The following is a 27,421-nucleotide window of genomic DNA, read 5'->3' as shown; positions in this document are numbered from 1 at the left end:
TTAACAACCCTCCCTCTAGAGCCACATCCTTGTTGATCAGGGAAGTGAATCATGCAAGAAATTTTTATCCAATACACTGACCTAAACCAGAGGGTGAACTGCTTATTTTCAGTCAGCAATCATTAACGCTGGCAGTCTGCATTGAACACAATTGAAATGCTCCAGGGCACATCACAGCTGAAACTTTTCAATTACCTTCAGTTTCTGAGGATTTTACATTTTCATGCCACAATTAGCAAACTGACAGCTATATTTACCTTTAAGTTACACTTCTGACAAGATCCAGTTAGCTCCTCTTAAGACAAATTACAGCCCAACTACGCCATCTTGTGTTGACTCACACTCGTGACTACAAACTTACAGCATGCAATCCTACTGTACATCTAGCTCAGACAAAAGACAATTGCAAAATCCAAACATCTTTTTGGAGCATTTTATTACTTTTTTTGACAAATATATATGAAGGTTTTCCTATTAAGGAAACATTCTTTCAAAAGATACGTTTACAGCAAATTCATTCCTGCAGAGAGACAGGAAACATGAGAAATCATCAGAAGACATGATGGAGCTAACCATTTCTATTTGTGCCCAGGAAAGGTAAGGGTGCAATTTAATCATTATAATGAATTCATGACAGCGATACAGAAGTCAGTCAACGCCAATGGGACATTTTTCAACATCTGAATTATCATGATACATGGGGTGAATTATTTGTTTCGCATCAAGGCACACAAGCATTGCTTTTTTTTGCCAAGACATTGGTCCCATTGGGCAGTACAACTGTACAAACTACAGAATCATAAAAAAAACATAACATAGGGCATGGTTTGCAGGGTAACAACAAAAGGAAATCTCAAAGAATTTAGATCAATAATGTACACAGAAATAGTTAAGAACTTGGGAACTCAATTAGGGTTGAGACACATTAGTTCCTAAGTATGGTGGTGGTGACATCTCAAACGCAATGCTCAAATCTGCTAGCCGTGACGGAAGACCTGCAACTCTTACAGAGGATGTAGCTCAGCGAGGGATCGCTTCTTCTGCTGTATAAACTCCTGCAAGCTTCTTTTTCCCTGCCTGAAGTTGCTCTCCCTCCTTGAAAACGGCAAGATGATCTGGAGTCTGAGGAGAGTTTCAATGTTACTAAAACTTCTTATCTGTGATGTCTTGAGCGTATCGAGCACAGTAGTTGGGAGATAGCCTGCCAGGGGATCCAACCATTTCTCCTTCCACGTCTTCATCTCAGAGTGAAGCGAGACCTGATCTGGCAAGTCCTCCTTGTACAGGCGGAACACAAGACCACTAAGAATGCTGGTTTCTACTTTGGACATTGCGTAAGGCACAATCTCCAGACACCTCAAGGTATCCAGTACCTTTTCTGTGAAGAGGTCGTCAATTTCTGATATTGAGTGCTCTACAGCCTTCATGCTTACTGATTCTTTGTAGAACTCACTCAATGGCTCTAGAAGCACTGAATGCAACATTGTTACATCAAGTTTAGAAGCCAGCGCCGTGGCTTCCTCAAACCAGGCCTTGTGATGCGTGTCAATATCGCTCTTCAGTTTACTGAGGGACGCTTTCACATCAGGCAAATTATTCACGGCGAGTAACATATCTAAGGGTTTACCCTGAAGAGACTGGCTTAGCTTTTTAGTTACGCTCAAGATGTTCTTCTGCACCACAGTTGATAGGATAAACTCAAAGTTTCTGATGGCATCAAAGAACTGTGATGCTTGTTGCTGGTTTGGAGTACTTCCCTCCCCTTTTAGCTCATCCAAACAGAGCATGATGGCTTCAAAAATCTCGACCATCACCTCGTGCATATCATGACTCTTCTCCCAGTTTTTGATGAGTTTGTCCCTCAGCTCGTTGCCCTTTCCTTCATCCTGCTGGAACACGTGAATGATCATGTCTTCCAGTTTGTTCTGGCGTTCTGCATCCTCTGTGAGCCAGTGTAATATTTTACCTATGAGAACTGCTCCATCTGCTGCCTCTTCAGCAGGAGAGGATTTAGCCAGCCATACATTGAGAGACAAAGCAGAGCTGACAGTTCTTACAGCCTGAGGGTATGTTGTAGCTATAGCTAAACTCACAGCCCTCATCTGAGCTCCTACATCACCAACACTCAGCAAGGCCTGTCCTCTACAGTACTCCATGTTGAGTCCCCATTTTTCAGACAACGCAGTCTCAATAGCTTCTGCAAGGACAACTGGGTCTTCACCGAAAGGGATGAAAGCCAGTGTTTCCTCACACTGGATGTCCTCTTTGTTTAAATACCTGATGCACAACGGGACATAGGTCTCACCGTCAATTTCAACAGCATGCTCAGTTATAATTGTGAAGAACTGAGAGTCCCAGAGTTCCTTGAGGATTTGTTCACGCAGCTGCAGCTCATAAAAAGAAACTGCTTTTCTTGGTCCTGGAGGGACCTCTGCTGTCACCTCATTGTCAGAAGATTTCACCTCTCCATCAGCAGGCTTCACTGCTATATTGGAGGCATGCATTTCTGTTGGTGCCGCCGGTTGTACTTTAACACCTAATTTAAAAAAATAAAAACATGTTAATGCCACACACACACATTTACCCTCTGCCAAATTGGTGGTTATTTTTGTCATCTCATATTTAGAATTAAAGACATAATGATGCTTTTATAATCAAGTTTCCAGGAATGGACTTACCACTGTCCAACTTCAGTCTTTGCAAAGTTCCTATCACCTATAAAATATGTGGCACGGTTAAGAAAGTGTGAAAATGCAACAATTTTCTTATACAACATCACAAATAATCAAAGGCATAACTTGAAAAGTTTTTAGATGTACCTGGGAAAGACAAGGACTGCTCTCTGGATCGATCTCCATACACTTCTCAATGACCTCTGGTAGTCTCTGAAGTGTTGAGCAGTGAAAGAGGAGCACCACATGATCCTTTTTGCTGCTTTTGCATACAGTGTTTTTTAGCAGATCCCTCATGGAATTTAGAGTGGTTTTCATCAGGTCACACTCCATACTGACACTCGGCAGTACAGCTACTAGCCTAAGCAGCGATGTAACAGTTGGGTGGCTCTTTGACTCAGGATGAAGTAGTGTTTCAGCGATGGATGATGGAGGAGCAGCATCCTGGCATTTCTCTCTCCAGACAGCAGCCCATGTGTTGATTTCCTGCTCGGCTGCTTCGGGCTCACAAAGATCTGTGAGGTAGAGACTAAATGGCTTGTCTGCTGACTCTGACAGAATGGGCTGTGGATTGCAGGAGGGCAGTAGCGACAAAACCGACAAGGCCTTCAAGTGGCTGTCTGAGAAGCTGTACTTCATTTCGTCAGTGAGACTTCTGAGGAGAGGAACACTCAGATTTTCCCTGTAATATATCTCAGGAGATTCATAGCTATTGGCTTCCTCTGAAAAGCACACTTGTTCAGGAGCTACCTTTGTTGCTAACTGGAATGCCTGCTCAAACCAAGTAGAGTGTAGAGTGCTCACATTTTCTAACATTTTGTTTAGAGTCTCTATGATTGAAGGGATTTTTTCCACTTCACAGAGAATATCAGCAGGGTTTCCACAGCGGAAGACAGTGCTACAGTTACGAAGAGGAGCGCAGGCATTCTTCAGAATCACAAGGGTGACAATGAAATCCATATTTCTCAGAGCAGTGGAGAGAACTTGTGCATGCATTGATTTGGCACCTGTGGCACTAGAGCTAACCGCATCTAGGCAGCTGAGGATGCCCTCTAATGTGTCAGCAAGTATGTCAAAGAAGTCCTCCCTCTTTTTCCACCTTGAGCAACAGGTTTCTGGTATCTCCTCCAGGGCCTCTCTCGGCATATTCAAAAGCCCATCAACAGCCTGTGCTAGCTGTACCTCAAGACAGGGAGATTCATCAAAGAACAGCAGCAGGTCCTCTGTGATGTCCAACATTTTTGCTACTGAAGGGCAAGGCACACTTCCTGCCAGCCAATGGGCAAGGCCACAAGACTCACTGGGTGTTACAACACAGAGCGGATAGCTCTTGAGGAAATCTAGAGACATTTTCTTCAGGCTTTGATGACCTGAGCCCAAGTGCATGAATGCTTGGCCCCGGCACTGTGCCATAGGTAAGCCCCAGTCTTCAGTGAGAATCTTCGCAAGGTTTGTCGCTTGTGCATCAACATGACAGTTTTCATCAAATGGTAAGAAACCCATGAGCTCTACTTTTGGGGCAGATTCTCCAACATACCGGACAAAAACAGGCAGGTGGGTCTTGTCTGCAATTTTAACAGGTTTGTCTGTGATAAGTGAGAAAAACGGCGACTCCTGGATTTCCTTGAGTATGACATCTCGAATTCCATTTATGAGGAGGTTCACCATTTCATCATCACCTATAGAGGGTGTGCTCTTGCTCTCATTTCCAAACCAGTGGCAAATGCTGAGCTCTTGGATGAAAAGCTCTCTGTCCTCTTCTGAGAGATCAGCAAGACTGCCATTCTTTTTCCCTAGTAGTGCAGCCAGTTTGAATACCGTTGCCAAACTCTGACGATTATCTCCGGAGTGCCCATTCTCATCTGCTGGTTTCATTTCCTGGTCCTCAATCCTGACAGGAGATTGCTGAATTTTAGGCTCTTCAAGTTCCTCCTTGACACTATCAACTGAATATATAAAGGAGAAAAACAGACAATACAACATAGGTTATGACTAACAAATCATAGCAAAATAGCTGCTTTCAATAACTTAGTATGGACAATTGTTAAGGCTTGTATTATTGAGAGTCATTAAAAAGGAAATCTTAAACTCAAACAACCATACCTTCCATGTTATTTTCAGAGTTCCTGATGAAACTTTTGGATTCCTTGTCCTATATATACAAACAGGTGAATAAAAATTAGTCCAGCATTCATACAATTAAAAAAAATCACAAAAATGAGTAAATAAAAAGTAAACCAAAAATGCAACACACTGCCATATTTATAAAAGAATAGAAGCGCATACCAGGCAGATACCCTCCAAGGCTTGTGGAGTAACCTTCAAACACTGGGTCACCATGCGGTCCAGGTCTCTGCTAAAATCTGTCCCGACCTGCAGCATAGCCAGACACGGGGACCTGTCTTTGGCATCTGTATTTCTCAGGTACTCTTGGAACTTCTTGTGTCGCATTACAACACCACAGTCCTCCAGTGCTGTGCTGGGCAACACAGACATAATTCTCAGCAGCACATTGATGTTACCAAAGTACTGCATGAGTGGCAGGCGCAGTGTTTGGAATATCGAGCCTGGGATGGTCACTGATGCAACTTTGGTCTTCCATGTTACTCTCCAACAGCAAAGCTCTGTGAAGAAGTTGTCAGCATCGGGGAGATCACTGCTGTAGAGAGGAGGCTTTGACTTCAAGCTCTCAAACATGTAACTCACTGTGACTGAGCATGGGACTAGGGAGAGGAAGTTAAGAGCTTCTTTGTGGTCCTCTGAGAAATGATCCTTCACGGCATTGATAAGGTTATCTACTAGGGGCACACTCAAGCCATCTTTGTAAAAACCAACTGGCTTTATCATGCCGTCTCTTGGCAAAGAATTCTCAGGCACTTCAATCTGCACTCGTAGACTCTGTGCAATTGCACAAGCCTCATCGAACCAGTTCTGGTGAAACACCTTCATATTTGTTTTTACTCGGTTCAGAGTGGCCACAATACCACTGATTTGGCAAAGTTGGGATGCGGCACTGAAGTGGTCCTTCTGGAGACCTGCGCTGAGCTCTCTGGTGAAAGAGGATGCATTCTTCAAGACCACCATGGCAATGATGAAATCAAACTCCATTACTTTGCGAAGGAGTGCCCCAGCTTGGTCAGACACAAAGGTTTTCCATCTCTGTGGGTTATTTTTTATTTTCTCCAGACATTCAACCAGGGGCTCTAGCATCTGCACAAACACCTCATAAGAATCATGCTTCTCCTGCCAAAGGGCACAGAACTTCCCTTGTAACTCTTGGACCTTTTCGTAGCTCTCTCTAAGACCAAAAGCTATCACATGGTCTAACTGTTTTTGTAGAGTAGCACTGCTGCCAAAAAACATCAACACCTCTTCAAAAGTATCCAGGGCTCTCTTAACAGCAGGCACTGGGATGGATTTTGACCACCATGTGTTGAAAGAGTAGGAGGAGCAGTGTGTGCTTATAGCAAGAGGATGAGTCTCCTGGACTTTGCAGGCAAAGGCTTTCAGCTTGTAGGAAACATCACCAGAGCCTAGGTACGCTTGGCCTCTGCAGTTATTCAAATCAAGACTCCATTCAACTGTTACTATTTCATGGAGACGCTGTACCATGGCATCACAATCAAGATCCACCTCAAGGAATCCCATCAACTCCAATCGCATGACATCAAAACTGTCCACAAACCTCAGGAAAAGAGGAAGATAGTCTTTCTCCCCCAACTTCACAACACGGTCGATGAATAAGGAAAAGAATGAAGTCCCCACCTCCATGAGGATTCCCTCCCTGACCGCGTTCTCGCACACATTCAGCACTTCTTTCATTTCAGACTTGGTCACATACTCAACCTCTCCTTCCTGAGCAGAAGCATCACTTTGCTGCCTGCTCTGACTGCTGTATGCAGCTGTCACTGCAGCCTGCAGAGCAGATTTAAGAGCTTCTCTATCCGTCTCCGCACACTTCATCTCCACAAGCCTTTCAGCATCCATCTCTAGGTTTATGTACTGCAACTCTTCTTCGGTGTCCTTTTCAGCATGGTTTCCATGTGATGCCACTGAAATGAGAGATGAGGATGTTCTTGTAAACTGACATTACAGATTAACACATTACTAAAAGAATAAATAAGTAAGTTTACATTTGTAAGATTGTAGTTTAACAAAAATATCAACTTATTCAACTATTAATTTCCATCTTTGTGTGTACAGCTCTATTTTGAGAACAACAATCCCCTAATATGGTTATTATGTGACAGAATATCCATGTGATTAATCAAATTGCTGCATGCTGAAATAATAAATGAATAATTTCAAAGCCATCTCACCTTGGGGAAGCTTTTCCTTTGTGTCATCATCCTGTAACACAGACACAAAAAGGTTTGTGTAATTACAGGTAGAACAGTTTTTTTTAATCACTAAGGAGGACATTCAAATGTCAACAATATTCTGCTTATGAAAATCTACTAACCATTTGCAGCAACTGCAGAATGTCTGGATGCTTTTGGGTATATGACTCCACCATTTGTTCAACATTAAAGTGAACATCTTGGTTCACATAGACATATGCCATGCTGCATTTTCTTTGGTCCTCTGGTGTGGCTCTAAGGTACCAGTGGCACCGCTCCAGTACCATATGGTATTGACCATACACATCTGCCTCTGCGTTTACACATGGAACAGTACCCAACACCCGCAGCAGGCTCTGCACATTCGGGTAAAACCCAATGTCTGGAATCTTGAGTGTAGCAAACACCGTGGTTGGTAGGATTCTGCGCTTGCTTGCATGCCTCCACTTCACTTCCCAACACCCAAGCTCTTCGTAGAATGTGTCAGGTCTCGCAAGGTTGTTCAAGTTGGCGTCTGCTACTTTATCCCTGCGAATGCTGAAATTGTGGTCAGCCATATAAGATGGCACTAACGAAAGCCATCGGAGAATCCTCACCATCTCTGTGCCGAACACTCTCTTCACCTCTGCGACAAGATATTGCAAGATAGGCCGGCTCAGAGATTCTCTGTAAAAGTCCTCCAGTGGTGTTTCAGTTGTCTCTCCTTGGTCCATCTCTGGTTTAGTGACTTCCACTCCCAGCTTCTTTGCTCTGCCAACTGCATCTGAAAACCATTTCCTGTGGAATATTGCGAGCTCCTGTTGGTATTTGCTTACCAGCTTTAAGGCATTGGAAATTGTGTACTGCAACGTACTGCTGATGCTAATTATTCCCCTGAGACTTGAGTTGAGTATGCTCACACAACAGAGGGTGTTCTTCAGAACAACAAGTGTAATGATGAAGTTGAAATTCTTCAATACTGGCTTGAGCTTGGCCATCTGTTCAGCAGTATCTTCATCTACCTTTGAAATCATCTCATTGATGCAGTTCACAAATGGCTCCAGAATGTCCAACATGGTCTGGAAGGCATCAGTGCCATATTCCCAATTCTCGCTGACAGCTGCCTTGATCCGGTCCACTTCCCCTTTCACATGCCCATATGTCATCTGGATCTTTCCTTCCAATCTTTGCCACAGCTCTGGGGTTCTCCTGAGTAAAGAGGCCACCTCCTCTACAGTGTTAGCAACATTTTGAATGGAGGGCACGGGCATGCAACGAATTAGCCATATGTTGAAGGCATATGGGTCACTTGGTGACAGAACTACTTGTGGGAACTCCTGCAGAATCCTGGAGGTAAGGTCTCGCATTTTCTGACACATGCTGCCTGTAACCAGATAAGTCAGTCCTCTGCAGTGCTCCATCCTGAGCCCCCACTTGTTTCGCAACTCTGAGAGAAGCATGTAAAACAGATTCTCTGCATCCATGTCGCATGGCAAGAACCCAATGAGGTGCTTTTGTGGGAACCCATCCACTGTGACGGACCTGATGAAAACTGGAATCTGCTCCTTTCCCTCTATACTTGTCACATCCTGAAGCAGAATGGAGAAGAATCGTGCCAGTCTGAGGCTGTTTTGGATCTCCTCCCTCATGAGGTCTTCGCTGAACTGGAGGATTTCTTTCTTGTCAATTTTCTCCACACAGATGCGATTGAGAGCCTGCTGTCCTCTTGCACCTCCTATGGGCTCATCAGTGTTGATGTTTGCACCATTTATGCTGAATCCAGTCAGTGCCAGGATTTCCTTGAAATAGACTTTCAGAGTCTCTTTTGCTTTAGAGCTGGCTACATCCTCTTGGGTTTGGTTCTCTTTTTGCAGTTCAGGCGCTGCACTGTTCTCTCCAGATACTTCTGTCCCCTCCTCAGTCACTTCTGTTGCTGCTGTGTTTTCTGATAGAAGAGAGAAAACCCTGAATGAAAGGCTGAAATTATTTTTAAAAACTGCTCATTCAATCCATAAAATATATATACATATATATGTATATCAGGGGCTGTTACATTCTTACATACAAAAACTTGAGGGGCTTAAATAGGTACCTAATGTACTGTACCTTTTGTTTTCTTCACAGACGTGGGGTCCTCTTCAGACTAGGTAAAAGGAAAAAATATATACAAGTTTGCATTTTTAGTGTCTTAATGTGTGATGAAAGACAAATGTTAAAGAGTGAATGAAACACTTACAGGATCTCTCGCTCGTTTCCTGTTGCAGGTTGATTGATTATTCACAGGCATTGTTGAGTCAAATATTGTTGGAACAGCATCTTCCCTTAAGACACAACTGGAGGCACTCTGAAAAAAACAAACCAAAAAAAACAGATTATCCCACTTTTGTGCTTATCCTCGATAATCTATGTAAAAAGGGGAATTTCCCACTGATAAGATCACACCATATGATATTGTGCAAAAGAAATCAAACTGTGTATACAGTAGCACTGGGCATCACTGGGTACAAAAATGCTGTGAATCCAAACAATTATGGCCCCTGATCATTTGCATAGCTATAAAATTACAAAATGACTTTTAATAACCCACATTTTTGCAGTGACAAACTGTCTAATAAAAAAATGTTTCAGTTGTTGTCTAAAAAGAAGTTGGCATCATTTTTAAAACCGAATTACATTAGCAATACTAACCACCAACATTTGATTACATTGGATGGGATTGCATTACATTAATCAATTGCACAGATGCATTTCTAATATTCTTAACCCTAGTTTACGTATATAAGGAACATTAGATACATCTATGGGTTTTTACACTGTAAGCTTCACAATACAACAGAGTTTTAGGGCCGCATTAAGGAAAAATAAAGATAAAGTCAAGTCCAACCTGCCAAAAAGTTACTGCAACCATAAATCAAAATCACAAATATAAAAACTACATACATTTGTTCATTCATTTTACTGGCATGCTTTGCAAATAATTCTTGTGTTTTTGACCCTTGGCCTCTTGGCACAGCTCCTTTGGTATGCATGGTGTGCATAATTGTATGCTCTTAATCAATTAAGATAGGCCGTTGAGCAACAGTAGCCTTTAGTTAGAGGTCGGTGATTTTGGCAACAAATGTGATGTAATGTAGAAAGTCATTTTAAGGCAGAAACAACCTTTCAGTAACACAACAGGAGCTGGAATCACTATTTAGCAGGCTGAAAAGGGGCATTTTATATGTTGTATTGACCGTTTAAAAGTATGTATACAGGTAAAAGAAGGTAAAAATGGAGGGTCATAATTTCATATGCAGATAATTTCTTTATTTTTATATCACCCATTCATAAATCATGTTATCACAGTCTACATACCAACATACATATGAACAAGGATTGATGAAGGAATAAAATAACAACTTTATTCTCATCAAATTATAACTTTATTCTCTTAATATTTTGAGTTTATTCTCATAATATTACAACTATTTTCTCAAAATTTTCTTGTTTTCTCATAGTATTACGGCTTTATTCTCAAAATGACGACTTTATTCTCATAATATTGTGACTTTATTTTTGAAATGGCCCTAATCTTTCACTGTATCACAAAGACAGGAATGATTGCTGTTGTATTTAAGTACATTAGATTGTTAATGTGTGCCTGATAAACTGGTAATCCAGGTTGTCCTTGCAGTTGTAAAAATGTGTGTTATTAGCCTGCAGTATTTACTTATTAAGAACAGCACTAATGTTATAACAACCACAAAAAAACAGGACAAACAGAGAATTTTTATTTTATTTCTTTTTAATTTTATTATTACAGCAATAACATATACAAAGGGGTAATGGGCAACAGATATGCTTCTTACCTGACAGATGACAGAGGGCTCAAAGTGCTTTGCACAAAGTCTGTACAGCTTATGCAACTGCTCAGGAGGTTCGGATGCCAAATCTTGGCGATGACAGTTGTTCAACCACTGTTTGCATCTGGAAAACACAGCAGGAAACGGTATAAATTGTTGGAGTCATAACCATAGACTTCATAATATAACCAAGCATTAGCCAAAACATTTGTGCATGAATATTATAGATTCAAAACACATTTAAAAATGACTTGACAAACAGGTATGAATGTACATTAAAGTTCTCTTCTATTTCAACACTGTCCTTTGGGATGAGCCAGTTTAAACAGGTGAGCATAATGACATTTTACATTACACAAAAGTCAACACTGTAGTTGGTCTACACGGCATCCTTTAAACTGTCATGACTGCTTGAGCTAGGCCACTTTCTTGGTTCAGTTTTTAAGGTTATAACACAAGAACTCCACAAATGAACATCCAAATAAACCCTGCAACATTTATTTCAAAATGATGAAAAGGTGACATTATTTTCTTATTGAAAGGGTTATCACAATGCTGGAATTTCTAACTTTGATACAGTAACATGAAATCAATATTCAGTTCCATTTTGTAGCATTTTAATACGATGGGGAAGTAAAGTTTAAAACCACATACAGCTCTGACAATTACATAATGTCTTGACGTGCAGTACTTCTCTTGTTTTGATATTGCAGTTGCAATATTTGTATTTGTATTTATTTATATGCAAAGTAAAAAAACAGCAAAACATCAACAAAATAGAAGCAGACTGTGCAGGTGAGATACAGAAATCGCAGAGAGGCTTACAGAGTTGCAGTATTTAGTAAGATTGGTAAAATTTGCAATTCAGTTTTGCTTAAATCTCGTTAAAAAATTATGTTATTTTTGCTGGGGTCCATACAAAACAAGCATGTTCCCTAATGTCTAAAACAGGGATAATAACTACGAATCAATGATCGATTAATCAGTTAACATGTGAAATTTAATCAGTGTATTGGTACGCTAAGAAATACTGTCAAAACATGCGCAATATGTTGCGGTGAGCTTTGACTGAGGATAAAATGCCTTTTAAAAATCTTTTTATAATGATTAATCAGTCGTTATTTTGACGATTGGTTAAAGAAAGTGCTAATGATTTGTGACCCTGATCTGGAAATGAACTGTAGGCTGAAGCATCTTTTCAGCACCAATGCTCCGTGTATAATATTAAGTTGTGACAAAAAATTACAGTTGGCCATGTTGCAATAACCCTGCGATTCATGCCATGATTCAAGTCATGCCTGCAACATTACATAGATTTTGGTACAGCCACTGATACACTTGATTTATACAATTCTGCTTTCTGTTCAGCTGCACTTGTAACACAACCCTGCCCACAAAACAAAGTTAAAACTGATTGCTTTTTGCTTTCATTCCATCTTTCATAGCGCTATTCCTCCTCTCTCCCTTGATTTTATTGATGCATGCACAGAATAAGGATGGATGGATTTGCCCACAAGCAAATGAGATTTACTTCTCTCAATTTAACACAATATTAGGTGGATGGCGGATTAAAAATGAGCACACAGACCGAAAGGAGGGGAAGCAAAAATACAAACTCACTGCAGAGCTGGACGTGAAATATTCTGAGACCCTGTGATATGTTCTCTTCCTGGCTTTGAGGTTACATTTCGTGACCACAATCAGACCTCAAATTAACCCTTAAACACCTGGATAGACATCAGCTTTCTTGTGATGTGTTCAGACACCTTTAATGAGCGATTAAACCTTTGAAACCTGGAAAAATTGGTTTGAGTTCTTTGGAAAACATGAACAAAAAAATAAGCAACTTAGCAAGAAAGGTCTCTAAAATGGCAAAAGATTAGTAAAAAGTGACAAGAAAATGACCTAAAATTTGGCTGGGTGGTATAATTTAATATTATCAAAACAATCAGGGAAAAATATTCAGAAAACTGTGTTTTATATATATTTAAAATTAGTATATTGTATACCTTCTAATACAGTAAGGTATCATATACATTTGTGTGTTTGTGTTAGGACATGACTTTAAGGTCATTTTCTTTTCATTGCCTTCTTTCCTTGTTTTCATACAAGAACAAGCCAGTTTGTGAGGGTTAATACTGTAAATACTGTAAATACTGTAATACTACATAACACTCTTACAATTACACATTAGGAAAGGAAATGCAACAACAAAAACAGCTGAAGAAAAGGGGGCGCTATACAGCTGTTTCTTCATGGGGACTTTACCTGTTCACCTTTTGAATGTGAGCAGAGCTGCTTGTTTGTTTTGTCGAGAACGTGGAATGAATGATTTCTATTATTATTTTTCTAATTTTAGGCAATTTATTGCCATGTTGCTCATTGCCTTTTTCTCATATTTTAAAGAGAAACTAAACAAATTCAGGAAAAAAACATTTTAAATATTAACAACAGTTTTCTGGACACTTTTCCCTATAAAAGACGTACTCAATGTACTATTTCTTAACATAAAATATCATTTATATATAAATATATACATATGACTCTTCAGGAGGTTTTTGTTTTAATTTTTCCCTTCATTTTTGGGCCATTAATTGCCGAGTTGCCCGTGGCCTTTTCCCCGTGTTTTTAAAAAATAAAACCAAATTATTTGATGTTGAAAAGTTTAAATACGTGTGAAAGGCTTCTGAACGCAGCACAAAATTCAATGTCTATCCAGCATTATAAGGGTTAAAACTACGTAAATATAAGTTTTAATTGACAATGTTCTCAGCGAGCTTTACTGCAAAATATGTTAACAATCTGCAGTTTGGTGATTAATCCCCAAAATCACGCCACATAGCAGCTGCAGGTGAATGCATTTTAATTTTGCGGCGCTGAGATCTTTTTAATGTTAGCACACTGTTGAGACGGTAGGTGTCGTGTACCGATTTAAATTACTACACGAAAAGTTTTAAGCTACAGTTTCTCTGGGTTTGAGACACAACTGCACACAAAGACACGCAGACACAAGTCGATATTCAGCGTCGGTGTGAGTTTGCGAGGCTGAAACGGCGCACGGAGTGTTTTTCACACGGACTTTTCTTTCAGGAGTATCGTTAGTCTGCGCCATTTTCGACAGAGTTGTGTCACTGTTAGCCAACATGATGTTAGGCTAACGCGGTGCTAACAGCGGGGAGCTAACACATTCATTTTGCATGCTCACTGGCTCGTTTTAAACCCGCGTCTAAATCAAATAAACTCTCACCTCTCCGGATCCAGAGGGAAGCTGAAAAGTGGAGGGGAGTTTTCGGATCCCCCTTGCTGGTAATCACAGTTGGCTGCGGCGCAGCAGTCAGTCATTTTGGACTGCAATGATGCTAGCTAGCTAGTTAGCTAGCTTAGCTGGCGGTTGCAAAGCTGGCAAGCCTACTGAGAGCAAACCTGCAGCGGAGTCTACACACTCATGCCTCGGGGCGAAATCTGCAGCCGGTACAGCTCGGTTCCAACGTTATTCTCGCTTAGCGTCTCTTTGGTGAGCTAAGAACCCACTGATCCCATGCTTTTTAAAAGTTGATGTTGCGTGGTGAGCCAAGAGTCGCCGAAAGCGTGTTATCCCATCAACCAGGAACTGGAGCGTGCAGTGCAAGCTGTGGACCAGCAGAGGGCAGGATGGCGCCCACAGCGCCGGACAAAGAGTGTCAGCGTCAAGATAGTTCACCACCTAATTTCATGCAAATCGTGAAAAGTTAAAGCGTGGAATTAGTGAGGTGTTGGGATGTGTAGTTTTTGTTTACATTCAGACAGGAAAAGGTACTATGACAGTTTCAAATACATGTGCGGTATTACAAAAGTTGTTCTTAGAGGTTATTAATAAATGAGGAAAATAAAGAAGTGATTTAAATATTTTCTTTTTTTCCCTAAGTAGAGTCAAGATGTGTTTGAAAAATTAAAAAAAAAACTTGTATTGAATTCCTTGGGTCAGAATTGTATGGGGAAACGTGTTCATTTGTCTTTGTATGTTGTTAATATCAAAATTGTGCCATTTTCATTTTATTTTTGTTTTTCAGGTTTGAGTCTGTGATAGGTGTAATAAAGTGTAAAAAGTAAACCCCATGGGACATTATTTCACTAACACCTGGCACAATCTTAAAATAGACAAAAATCCACCACACACACACACACACACACACACACACACACATATACATACATATATATTCCCCTTTGTTTTTGCCTTCGATTTTAAATTACACGTTGTTTTATGATGTAATGCTGAGTAGAGTAGTTGCTACCCTAAATTAAAGAAAATAGTTTTTCAGTTCAGTAATACGGGCTAGTACTTGATTATAGCCATGCTCTTTGTTTGCGGTTTTATCCATATGCCATGCATGGTAATTATGATTCGGAATATTGTTTTTAATCAATAACATCATACCTGAGGTGTAAATAGGAACGCTTGATAAACATTTGAACTACATGTAAGTTTGGCGCTTTCAGATCATCATCTTGACGTGCATTCTCTCGTTTGACTGACACTCTTTGATTTAAATGTGCAGCTTCCTGTTCTCCACACTTTGGAAAGTAGATTTGGTTACTTTGATTCTCTTAGTTGTTCTCAGTAGACTTTTGGTACACACCACATCCTGTTCTTCAATAGATCACTTAAATTTTTCTAATCATCTATTAGTTTTTTTTGGTAACATGTCTCTGCAGAAAAGAACACAGAGTACACCAACTGGAGTCTGGAGTAATAAGTTAGTTATTAATTTATTTATTTTTTCAGTACAGTTTTCTTATACAGGAATATTCACTGTGTCCTTAGAGGATGAAATGGCTTATATAAATATGCGCTGTATAAATATGTTTGACTTGTAAAAACATTCTGCTCAGAGCCCAGAAACTGGAGCACATAAATTATATACAGCATTCATCAGTGTTATTATCCACAGCTGTGCTTTTCCAGCTATGACAACACAAAACAGCTACGGCCAGAAAGGGTCGAATTCATGTAACAGAGCAGCTGAACCATTTTATGGCTTTATTATACAAGCCTAATGCATCTAAGTCATAAAAGTATTTATACACATTATGTGTTACTCATAGATCCTTTCAGCTGCAGATGATTGGTTGTAATGATGTCCATTTGGTCACATTTCATTAAATGTGGAAAATAAAGAAATAAATTTTTTTAAAAATTAAGAAAATAATAAATAAGAAAATTATTTGTGATTTTTTTTCCTATTTGAGATCAACTTTACTTTTTTACTTTTTTGCTAGGAATATTACTTTTTTTTTTTCAATTTTTTTTATGTCCATAGTAACAAATAATGCAGGTACTCCAAACAGTTTTAGTCATCAATCATATCGGATTTCATTAACACTGAACAATAAAGTGGAAATTTAAATCACAGAGCAGACGGTGACTCAGCTGTTTAGTTGCACACACAAAACCCAAAGTGCAAGATGGACAGTGAAGGATACTGGCTGGGCTTTAGCCAAAATTTAAAGCCCTTATTCACAGGACACTTTGCATCACTTTGTCCTGATCTTCAACTCAGCATGAACTCAACACTACAAATCACAGCACGTTAGATTCTGATTTTTTAAAAATCCTTTTTGATGTAACACAGAATGAAATTTAAGACCAATTTCTAAAAAGCAAAACTTAAGAAGAAAAGAAAAAAAAAAAAAACAGCACAAACTATAAATCATTGTTTTATGGATAAGACATTTTAATACTAATTAAGTCTTAATTTTTTTAAACAAATTTATGTATGCCTTTAAAGACTGCAGGAAACCAAATTCAAAGGCACAAACTAGGCTTTTCTAATCGGCTGTAATATCCCTTTTTCAAACCTGTATTGGAAGAAAAACATTTTAATAATCTAAATTTCATTCCTACTTATTCTTTAAGTTTCAGCATAGTGATTTTAAGTTGTCTTTTGTAACAGACGTGAAAGACATAAAAATATATTCACAAATTAATAACAAGGACCACGAAAGGTTATTAAACCCAAGAGAAAACCTCTTTATTATTAACATGTTCACAAAGGAGTTTACAGGGGATTTCCCTTATCCGTGTTACGTACACGTCAGCAGATCACTCAGTGACGCAGCAAAAAAAAAAAAAAGGCTTACATAAGCGTTTACTTCCACTTCTGAAACATGAGCGGTTTGTAACTTATTCTGACAACTGTGTCAAGGAGACGTGCTTGGATATCTGGAATCAGGACTCACACCTTGGGAAGTTTACAGGGTGGTAACAGAGTGACCGATACTGGCGCCCAAAAAACACAACATGAAAATATGAAGGACAACCACAGCAAAAACAAAATCCTAAGACTTCTGGTATCTATCACTCAAATGATGAGAGACATCACTTTTCTGTGCTGCTAGTGTGCTTTCTGACGTATTTAAACCTTTGAACACTGAGCAAATCAGTGCAATTTCCTTCAAAAACATGGAGGGAAAAAAGGCAATGAGCAACTTGCCAAGAAATAATCCAAAAATTGCAAGAAATTAGTAAATAAATGTTTTAAAATTCTAGGGAAAACCTTGTAGGGAAAAAAGCTCAAGGGGAAAACTATATTTAAAATGATCATCATTACATATTTGAAATTATGTAACAAAACTTTTTCTGGGTCATTTCCTTGTTTGTTTGTTTTGTTCTTTTTTTGATACTTTTTTAAACATTTTTCTTGTACTTCTCATTGATTTCTTTCCAATTTTTAGCTAATTTTCTTGCACTTTTAACTAATTTCGTACTAATTTTTGGGTCAGTTTTTCTTTCATTGCTCATTGCCTTCTTCCCTTGTTTTTGAAAGAAATAGAGCCAATTTGCTCCGGTTTCAAAGGGTTAACGACCTTATCAGAAATGACTAAGACACGTCTTCCCTGTCAGGGTATGTCTTCATGTAGACGTCCACCAGTGAATCCAGATCATACCCAACATCATGGTTCATGTTCAAAAGAGCGAGACTTTTCGATCTGAATTTCTCGGCCGTGTTCTCCATGTACGTCTGGAAGCGCTTGTACGCCACATCACAGCTGTCCTCCAGAGCCAAAGTGGGCAGGAGGCCGATCCGTCTCAGGACTGTGAGCATGTTCGGGAAGAACTTCACGTCGGGCAGCTGCAGTGTTTCGCGGAGGTCGGAGGGCAAAGTCTCGCCTCTGCCTCTTTTGCTCCATTTAACCCACCAGCAGTGCAGCTCGGCGGAGAGAGACGCCGCGTTGTGGATGTCGTTTTTAAACACTTGCACGTTCTCTTCATCGGGCTCAGTGGACTTGTGTTGCTCGATGACAATGGGGAGCAGCACCAGACATCTCAGAGCCTTCAGATGGTCCTCGCAGAAGAGTTCATTTATTTCTCTAATGACGTGTTTCACCATGGGAACGGTAAGGTGCTCCTTGTAGTAATTCTCCGGCCGAATGTCTCCAGGTTCGGACTGCTGCTTTCTTAAGAATGACCGAGGAACCCTGACTGAGATCTCCATCGCAGTGGCCAAGTTAACAGCCTCATCGTTCCAGAACTCGTGATACACGTCGATGTTGTCCTGCACTTCCTTCAGGGAGAGCAGCACGGCTTTTAAACTGTTTGCAGCAAAGTGAACATCCGCTGCTTTCCCTTGCACGTTCTTCCCGAACGCCTGCGTGAGCGACAGCACGTTTTTCAGCACGACCAGCGACATGACGAACTCAAAATCAGCAAGCGCTTTAGAAATCTCCAAGGCGTTGTTTGTGACTTGATCGTTCCACCTCATGTCCTCGTTGTCGTGAACGCTGTCCACGCAGAGCAGCATCGCCTCGAGGATTTCCACCGCCACCTCAAACGCATCATGACGCTTGGTCCAGCTGGTCCCGCAGATCGCCTTCAGCTCCTTGGCCTTCTCCTCTCTGTCCGGGTAGAAAATCGCAATGGCGTGCTCCAACTCCAACTGCAGCAGAGGAGACTGACTGAAGAACGAGTCGATCTTCTTAAAAGTAGACATAACGAGCTGGACCCCTGACAGAGCCAAGCTGTTTGCCAGTGACAGGTTCAGTGTACGAGTGGATCTCAGCGTGAGCACTGCCGCTGGATTCGTCTCCATCAACTTGGCAGCAAATCTTTTTATTTTATGAAAATGTGTCCCGCAGCAGGAGTGCGCTTGACCTCTACACTGTCCCATATCCAAGCCCCATTTGTCAGTCATTTCGGACAGCATCTTCTCTGCTAAGGCGTCTCCGTCTCCTTCAAAGGACAGGAACCCAACAAACCTCTCCCGCTGGAAGTTGGACTGGTCCACGTAACGGAGAAAGACGGGGAGGTACCACTCGCCCGAGATCTTCACCACATCATCGGTGAGTAACGAAAAACAGCCGTTTTGTTTGACCTCCTCCATCACCTTATCACGGATGCAACTCTCGCACACCTCAATCAGCCGACTGAGCCGAGCTGAGGAGCAGAACTCCTTGTTCGCATCGTACCTCTTCTTCAGGGCTTCATCGCCACAATTCATGCGGTATTCCAAAAGTGTCTGAAAGTTTCTGGATACGAGGCCTTCCTGTTTACTATCACCGGGCCCCGTGAGAGGAATGCTTTGCTCTCCCAACAGCACAAGGACTTCAAATAATGACTTCAGATACTCTTTGTATTCCTGCTCCTCTGGGGGTGTCTCAACATCTTCGTTTGCTGACTTTTTGATTTCTAAATAGAGACGAAGAAACAGTTGCTAGATTGAAAACAAATCAATCATCATGTGACTAATGTGGATGTCGGTGTAACTTGTTTCATCGTCGAGTAATAAACGTAAATGTATCTGTTGATATTTCCACTTACTTTTTCTCCCCTTAGCGCTCACTTCATCATCTTTGGTCTACAAAAGAAATCACAAAAAAAGTGTAATTACTCAGAAACTACATCAATCAAATATTTTTTTCCCCCATTTAATCCTTTGAAATCCAGACATCAGTTATCCTGTGCTGCCTTCAGATGCCTTTCACTGGCATTTAAACTTTTGAAACCTAAAGAAATTGGTTTGATTTATTAAAAAAAAAAAAGAAAATAGGACAAGAGAATGACCAGATAATTACTCACAAAAAGAGAGAGAAATTAGTGGAAAATAATAATAAAAAATGGGAAAATGTCCAGAAAATTATTTAGAATAATTACAATAAATCATTTTATCTATATTTATTTATTTTTTTTAATACTTTTTTCTTCTTTTTTGTGCTAAATTTCTTGTAACTTCTTTACATGTTTTTGAAAGAAATTTTGACAATTTTGCTCAGGTTTTGAAGGGTTAAATGATTTATTTATTTTTTTAAATTTACCCACCATCTCTTTACTGCGCTTTCCTTGCCCATTTTGAGGTTGGCTTGGTGCATCAAAGATAGTTGGTATGGCATCATCCTTCAGCACTGTGCTCTGAGCGTCCTGAAAACAAAGTCAAGCCAGAAAAGTTCTTTATACAGCACATATGATGACTGTATAAAAAATAATACTTATTTTAATTTGTAATAAAACCTACATTACCTTGCAATATACTATGATTATTGAGTAATTGATGAGATATTATGCAGAGCTGGATGCCCCATTTCACATTTTACTTAAGATCTGCAATTTCTTTAAAAGTAATGGCAAGTCTGGAGTCACAATATCCTCTGCAATTTGGGCCTAAACCTTATGCAACTTGAAAAAAACTTACACTATCAACTGAGGAAGTTTGGAAATGTTTTCCACACACTCTGTAGTATCTGAACAGCACGTCTGGTGATTTGTCTATGAGATCTTCCCTCTGGCATTTTTCAGCCCACTTCTTTGACCTGAGGGGAAAGATTAATTAAAAATGAGAACAAGATTAAAAGTAAATAGAAATTTTGAGATTCAGTGCTATATGCATTCAATGATTGGGACCTGCTGCCCCCTTTCACCTACTAACAACAACAACAGTGAATCACATAATAAACAATACACAATGTAGATTTCAATTCACACAATTTCAGTACCCATAGATTCTTTATTAGAAAAGAACAAGGATATTCTATACAAAAATAGTCACTGTTGATGTATTTGCTAAGCAAGACACAATTTTATTGGTGCTGGGGGCAATTATTACATAGCACTATAATTGCCCCCAATAGTACCACCCATGATGTTACCCTGCAGGCTCGACACAATGAAGCTAATATTTGAAAATATATCAAATGTTAAACAACAAATTCAAAACTATACTGATTCAAATTCAAATACATTAAAAGTAAAGACAGTATGAGGAAAATACTGTTGATGCAAAAAAATAAAAATAAAAAAGCAACTTTTGTTCCTCAAAAGTGAGTGGCAGCAGAAAGTATGAGGTCTTGTTTGTTTTTGGCAGGCAGAGAGGGATCATCACGGACTATGTGACTAATAAGTTTCATGTTCTATCTCATTTCGGCTCGCTGCAATTTGAGATGTTACAATTGCCCGTAACGGTCTCCCCAATGCAATGCATGAATGGAAACAGATGTTTATTTTCAGTAAAGCACCCAAATATCAGATGAACCAGATCATAACGTTACACTTCGGTTTTTTTTGCACTGGAAATAATATTTCATGTTTGATATTTTGACTTATCGTGGCAGTCTGAACAGTTAAAATTAATTACAAATTAACTACAAGGTCTCTAAACTTGTTCATTTACCTTGTAGAAATTTACGAACAAAAAAATAAATAAACAATCTGTTCTGAGTAGCTCAGGAGCTTCCTGTTTGTTTTAGCATCTGCATTAGCAACGGTTAGCAATAGTTACCTTTCTGGATCAAGCGGAAACCTGAAGAGGGGCTGCGGGTCGGATTTGCCATTAGTGCAGTACGGCACAGCGCACTGATTCTGCATTATTATGTTATTTTTTATCGTATGTTTGATTTTTTGGGGTGAAATCCTGTTGAAAACAGCCAACTGTGTTGCTAACGCTAGTTAGCCGCCAAGCACAGTTGAACTGCACGATAACTTCCGATTTTTGCTTTCAGAATAAAACACATCGATTTTGAGGAACTTTAAAAAAGCGTCTAATGAAGAAACGCGCCTTATGTTTATGTAATGTATGACGTTTTATTATTTATAGGCCGATACGCGTCTCTCTTAAGGCCACAGACAAATAGCCTCGTGTATGCTTCATCTTTTTAGATTTTATTTTGAAGACATCTTCGCCGGTTTGTTAAAGTGTGTGACGTTTTTAACAGCGTGCATCAAATCGCGCGCTTCGCTTTTTCCCCCATAATCCTCAGCAGTATTTTCAAAACCCAAATGTTGAAAACATGCCATGTGTAATGTAATGTTTATATTGAAAAATAATCAATGAAGAAATAATGACAATAAAATATGCCACGTGAAATGAAGTTCAATTCATGAATGGCAGGAAATTTAAATTAATGTACTACATTCCACAAATACATACAGTTTACTATTTTTCCAACTTTAGTTAATATTTTCTTAATTATACAATTTGCATTCTGCACTATCTGCATCATAATTAATGAGAAATCCAGAAAGTTAAAAAAAAATCTTTATGGTGCATATGAGTGCATTAAAAGCATCAAAATAGAAGTTGTTCATAAATATTAGAAATAAATAATTCTCCTGGGAAGAATTCAAGGTAAGCCCTCAGTGTCCTCAACTCCTATATGCCCCTGATTATTATTAAGAAATATTGCGTCACCAACAAAATAAGAGACATTCATTTAAATTATACATTTGATTTATCACATACTTCATGTGCTCACCAATATCATCTCAATTCAGAAATTACATTGATTTAAAAAAGGAGTTTTTTAATTGTGAATTGAAACCATTTGTCTTTATATATATATAGAATTATGCTACACACACAACAATTAAAAATAGAGCTCAGACACAAGAGAAACATTGGACTGAAAGTTAGCAAAACAATAGTCAATAGACAATAGAAATTCATATAGCCCCTTTTTCTTTAAAATTGTTTAATTCATTTCCCCTTGTGTAAAGTTTATTTTTGTCTGTTTGTTTTGTCTTATTTTGTTTAATTTTGTAACTATTTTCAAGATTATTGTATGGATTGAACCTAATACAATATAAAATGATTATTTTCATTAATTATTGTAATTGTCTTTGCACTGATCACTGACCTAAACCGTTCACCTTATAGTGGGGGTGAAAAGTCATTTTTACACTAATATTTACATTCTCTGTAAGTATGTAATTTCCTTAAAAAACGATTGTTTTTGTTGACTTTCTGACCCTGATTGTGACCTACTTGGTTTGTTTTCACTAACAGAAGCTGTCATGCACGGGGCGTGTAAAGTGGCTTTTTTTTTTTTTTTTTTTTTGCATGGACCGGTATTAGAGGAATCCTATTTGGTTTCAAACATTCAAACAGAAGAGAAGAAAAACTTGTGGCAGAAAGAAAGGAGGTAGTCTTCTCCAGATCTCGTTTCCAGTTCCGAGACTTTATTGGTTGTTTCCCTCATCTCGCGATATTTGGGCGACCAATTGTAGTGCAGCAGCGCCAACTTGAATCTGCTATTTTTCCGCAGGGAGGCAGTTTGCTCCAGTTTCTGCTTTGGATGAGACGTCACCTGTTGTAACTCACAATAAAAGACTACAGCAGGGTAAGTTAACGTTTATTCATAACTTTAAAATAAACGCAGTTACAGTCAGCGAAATCAACTACATACAGCTAACGTCTCGCTAACATTAACGTTTATCCCTCATGTTCGCGATCGTTAAAAATATTAAAATTTACCATGAAAGCAGAGAAAAGTAGATTTTTCTCAAAGATATAAAAGGAAAATGTGCATATAAAATGCCACTACTTGCTGTGAAATGTTAAAGTTTTGACAGTGTGTGGGATAACCAGCATGCTAATACATGCAAGCTAACATTAATAACACACGTGACTGCATTGTAATGTTGATGTTTTTTCTCCTTTCAGAAAAATCCCTTAATTTAACCTAATTAAGGCTTCACGATGGAAAACGTCGCAGTTCCAAGACGAAACCACACCAATAAGAAAGTAAGTTAACCCTTTGTAACCTGGAGCAACATCACTCGTCTTGTGCTGCTTTTAGTCATTTTCACAAGTTATCTAAACCTCAGAAATGTAGGAAAAAAGGCAGTGATCAACTTGGTGACGATTGTTTCAAAAATTAGTAGAAAAACATTAAAAATGATTTATTATCATAGTTACATATTTAAAATTCTGTTACAAGACCTCTTCTAGGTCATTTACTTGTTTGTTTGTCTCTTTATCTTTTAGTTTAAACTAATTTTACTTGTATTTTTCACATAGGTATTGCTTTTTTGAGGGTAATTTCTCTTCATTGGTCATTGCCTTCTTCCCATGTTTTTGAAAGCACCCTTTCTAGTTATTTCCCTTTTTCAAAAAAGGGAAATACTTTTTTTTCTAAACTATTTTTTAAGGTAATTTTCTTGTACAGTGAAAAGTGCGTTAACATCACCAAAAGATCATGTTTTATGTTACAATAAATATATTTGGCAAAATTCACCGTCAATGTCATTTCAGGTTTTTTCCCTTCAATTTTTGCTTCTGTTGAAACTGATCTTAAATTACATTTCTCAGTGGCATTAAAACAAAAAAGTATTCAATCTAACTTTCTTTACGCAGTAGTAACTCTGTTTGACTTCTTGCTAATCTTTCATTGCTCAAAGTAATCAAGTCCTTTTGCTCAGGTGTCTAAAATGTCATTTAAAACTACTAGACGCAGAGTTTCCAGCCCACACTCAGCCTACCTAATGAATTAACTGTTTTAATTGTTTCAGGGAAACAAGGAAAATGCTCAGCCTGCACATGGAAGCAAGTCCTTAACCAAAAGAGACAAAACGACAGTTACTCCCTTCCAACTGACAAACAAAAAAGAGGAAAGCTTGTCAGTAAACTGCCCTCTCAAAGCCAAGGCACCAACAAAGTCAACATCTGAAACCCTAAAGAAGGTTAAGACTTTGCAGAAAGACGGGAAAATGGCTGCTACTGACGTCAAACAACGTCAAACGCACAGCCAAGCCTTCCTCACCCAACAGGCTGCGAGGATTCAAAAAATAGTTGCAGAAGCTCCAAAGCCACAGGCTGCTTTGCCATCATCAAAATCCGCTCCGGGCATGTACAAAGGCAAGATTGTCCAGTCAAAAATCGGATCCATCTGGAAGTCAACTTCCTCCCTGGGTGCGGCAGATCCCAAGCCATCAGCACCCAAAACAGAAGGCCAGAGGGGCGGAAATGTGACAAAACACAGGTCCAAATCTGTTGTCGACTTAACTAGGCATGTAGCACAAAAACCTGTGCCAACAAGGTCAAAGTCAGTGTCGGATAGATCTGCTCAGGTGTCCAAGCCTGCTGTCACCAGCCGCCCTCCTGCTGGGTTCCACTCTGCTCGCCCTGCCGCCAGAACCCTCCCAGCAACACAAGCCAGTACCACCTCCAGAAACACTAAAGTGGCTCCAATCAAGAGAAGCGAGACGCAAAACTCAAAACCAAAGGTTACAGCGACGGAAAAGAAGGTCAACAAACCAGTTTCAAGTGCTCAGAGTCAGTACAGATTCACAGTGGAGACTGCAGAGGAAAGAAGGTAACACTTTTTCCACATACATGTGTTTGCCTCCGTGTTAATGTGCATCTAAAGCTCAAATCTGTTTTTGTGTTCCCTCTGCAGAGCGAAACTGGCCGAGTGGCTAGCCTCCAAGGGCAAGACGTTCAAGAGACCAGCCATGACAACAGCAGAACCGCCTAAAACCAAAGTCTCTGCAAAACCTGACGCTGATCTCAAACCCCAGTCTCACACGGAGCCTCAGCCGGCTGCACCGTGCAACCCTGAACCCGAACCCAGACTGGAAGCACACGAGCCAGAACCTGCAACTACACACAGCCACACTCCAGTACTCATGAACACCACTCTGGACCTGCTCGAAAACTCTGATGCAGATCCGCCTGTTGAACCACAGGACAGCGTGGATGATGTAAGCACACAGGCAGGGTTTCTGTTACTGTTTAAACTGGATTTAGGTGTTCCCTTCCACAACGAAAAACCATGTGTTTTTTTCTTTGTTTCATCGTCACAGATTGTTGTGAACCTGTGTGAAGCTCTGGAGGCCATGGAGACGCCCTCTAGATGCGACGATGGTAAGTTCACCAGCGGCTGTCGAATATAGTCCCAGTGGAGGATCCCAGACAAAGGTCCTAGCTAATGTCCTAAAATCCTACAAATGATTTCAGATTAAATGATTCAAACTGTGCAGTGCAGAAAAGTAGGATAAATCTACCCCGCACATGCATTTTGATGAGTTGTTCATTTTGGGCCCTATTTTTCCTCATTAGACTTTTTGATGTATTTTTTAATTCGTATTGCTCAATAATAATTTAATAATTTAAAGTATTGGAGTGTGGAAAATACTTAAAGTGCTCACCCTCACTACTTTGGTCACTGGCATTTCTGTTCTAAAGATGAATAATACCAGATAATTCTTATAAAAACACTTCTGTCATTTTTGTTTCCATTCAAAGTTTTCCAGGTGACAGATTTGTGCAATAATGTTGAAATGGTGCACAAGAAACCAAAGGATGAATGTAAAGACGAGGAGCCGAAGAGGGAAACACCTGAGGATGTCAGCGAGCAGCCGAAGGTCGAACAAGTGAAGGACAAAGCAGAAGAAAGTGATGACCAGAGAGTGGAGACGGATGATGAAGAAGTGGAAAGTGATGATGATGTGGGTGTCATAGAGACCACGCCACAGATGGAGAACGCCTCAGTGATAAAGTACAGCGTGAAGACCACTCCGTACCTGCAGAGGTGAGTCCATCACGTTTTCTTCTTTAACCTTGAATAAAAAAGCAACAACATAATTCTTTACTTCTGACACATGTAATACATTTGTTTCCTTCAAATATCCTTCGTTTAGTGTGAAGAAGACAATCGCAGATGAGGTCGGCACAAGTTCATCCAGGAGAAAGAGCAACATCAAAGACCTGAAGTTTCTGACCCCGGTGCGCCGTTCATGCCGCATCCAGCGCAAATCCGCCCGCCTGCCGACGATGCTGGTGGATCACGATCCCTGCGTGTCGTCACTGGCTGAGCTGGTGAAGCTGGACGACGATCCCAACGCCTACATCTACAGGAAAAACGAGGCACTCATGGAAGATCTGCCAGACCAGCCCAGCCTGTGAGAGCTCTGTAAATATGTGCTGTTTAAAAAAAAAAAAAATTAAGAATGGGACTGGAGCTAACAGACACTTTATACCGATACTTTTAACTGGTTTTATTAAGCTGAATGTGTCTGAATAAAGACTTTTTATTGTTTTATTGTATTGGAAAGTTAACATTATTCTCGTCTTTTTATCAGACTTTCTTCTAACGCTATTGTTCATTTTAATATGAAGTTCACATGTATTGCAAATGCACTACAATAAAAGAACACTGCCTTATCTTAAAGTTGTGCTGTGATACAAGATTTCTGAAAAAATACTGAATGCATCTTTATCATTCAAATCTGGCCCCAATAGGGTACCGGTTGGCCCCCCATTTTTCTAATTCACAATAAAATAAAGATTCACACTGGGAATTGTTTTTGTACTGTTCCAACTAAACCCCTAATGCCCTAAAA

General features: G+C 39.6%; 3 protein-coding genes across 3 annotated transcripts; 1 reads left to right on the top strand and 2 right to left on the bottom strand.

Moving 5' to 3' along the window:
- Positions 1-419: 419 nt before the first annotated feature.
- si:dkey-250d21.1 lies at positions 420-14,435 on the bottom strand. The gene is made up of 11 exons (XM_042498786.1): positions 14,081-14,435; positions 10,840-10,957; positions 9,228-9,335; positions 9,098-9,134; positions 7,135-8,936; positions 6,992-7,022; positions 4,959-6,724; positions 4,776-4,824; positions 2,820-4,618; positions 2,679-2,715; positions 420-2,536 (listed from the first exon to the last, which is right to left on the bottom strand). Exons 1-11 carry the CDS (start codon positions 14,173-14,175, stop codon positions 1,005-1,007), a joined length of 7,374 nt encoding a protein of 2,457 aa, XP_042354720.1. The 5' UTR covers positions 14,176-14,435; the 3' UTR covers positions 420-1,004.
- A 3,169-nt stretch (positions 14,436-17,604) lies between these two features.
- Positions 17,605-21,765, bottom strand: thap12a (THAP domain containing 12a). Its single transcript, XM_042499696.1, has 5 exons — positions 21,582-21,765; positions 20,499-20,616; positions 20,129-20,227; positions 19,631-19,667; positions 17,605-19,498 (listed from the first exon to the last, which is right to left on the bottom strand). The coding sequence occupies exons 1-5, from the start codon at positions 21,665-21,667 to the stop codon at positions 17,694-17,696; spliced, it is 2,145 nt and encodes a 714-aa protein (XP_042355630.1). The 5' UTR covers positions 21,668-21,765; the 3' UTR covers positions 17,605-17,693.
- A 1,579-nt stretch (positions 21,766-23,344) lies between these two features.
- On the top strand, positions 23,345-27,340 carry si:ch211-266i6.3 (cytoskeleton-associated protein 2). The gene is made up of 7 exons (XM_042499186.1): positions 23,345-23,418; positions 23,742-23,822; positions 24,590-25,392; positions 25,477-25,780; positions 25,883-25,943; positions 26,325-26,610; positions 26,720-27,340. Exons 2-7 carry the CDS (start codon positions 23,778-23,780, stop codon positions 26,982-26,984), a joined length of 1,764 nt encoding a protein of 587 aa, XP_042355120.1. The 5' UTR covers positions 23,345-23,418; positions 23,742-23,777; the 3' UTR covers positions 26,985-27,340.
- Positions 27,341-27,421: the final 81 nt, after the last annotated feature.

This window comes from Plectropomus leopardus, chromosome 13 (assembly GCF_008729295.1).
Source record: "Plectropomus leopardus isolate mb chromosome 13, YSFRI_Pleo_2.0, whole genome shotgun sequence".
Classification (NCBI taxonomy): domain Eukaryota; kingdom Metazoa; phylum Chordata; class Actinopteri; order Perciformes; family Serranidae; genus Plectropomus; species Plectropomus leopardus.
Note: the sequence above shows the minus strand (reverse complement) of the source record. Positions and strands in the feature narration are given on the sequence as shown.

What these genes read in the sequence shown, in the direction of transcription:
- si:dkey-250d21.1 (XM_042498786.1), bottom strand. Translation starts at nt 14,175, where the DNA reads ATGACTGACTGCTGCGCCGCAGCCAACTGTGATTACCAGCAAGGGGGA. An exon ending in CCTTGGAGGGTATCTGCCTG is followed by an intron (nt 4,825 to 4,958) that starts GTATGCGCTTCT and finishes TTGTATATATAG; the next exon opens with GACAAGGAATCCAAAAGTTT. An exon ending in CTCTGAAAATAACATGGAAG is followed by an intron (nt 4,619 to 4,775) that starts GTATGGTTGTTT and finishes TTATATATTCAG; the next exon opens with TTGATAGTGTCAAGGAGGAA.
- thap12a (XM_042499696.1), bottom strand. Translation starts at nt 21,667, where the DNA reads ATGCAGAATCAGTGCGCTGTGCCGTACTGCACTAATGGCAAATCCGAC. An exon ending in GAAAGCGCAGTAAAGAGATG is followed by an intron (nt 19,668 to 20,128) that starts GTGGGTAAATTT and finishes TTTCTTTTGTAG; the next exon opens with ACCAAAGATGATGAAGTGAG. An exon ending in GAGCGCTAAGGGGAGAAAAA is followed by an intron (nt 19,499 to 19,630) that starts GTAAGTGGAAAT and finishes GTCTCTATTTAG; the next exon opens with AAATCAAAAAGTCAGCAAAC.
- si:ch211-266i6.3 (XM_042499186.1), top strand. Translation starts at nt 23,778, where the DNA reads ATGGAAAACGTCGCAGTTCCAAGACGAAACCACACCAATAAGAAA. An exon ending in GAAACCACACCAATAAGAAA is followed by an intron (nt 23,823 to 24,589) that starts GTAAGTTAACCC and finishes TAATTGTTTCAG; the next exon opens with GGAAACAAGGAAAATGCTCA. An exon ending in GCCCTCTAGATGCGACGATG is followed by an intron (nt 25,944 to 26,324) that starts GTAAGTTCACCA and finishes TTCCATTCAAAG; the next exon opens with TTTTCCAGGTGACAGATTTG.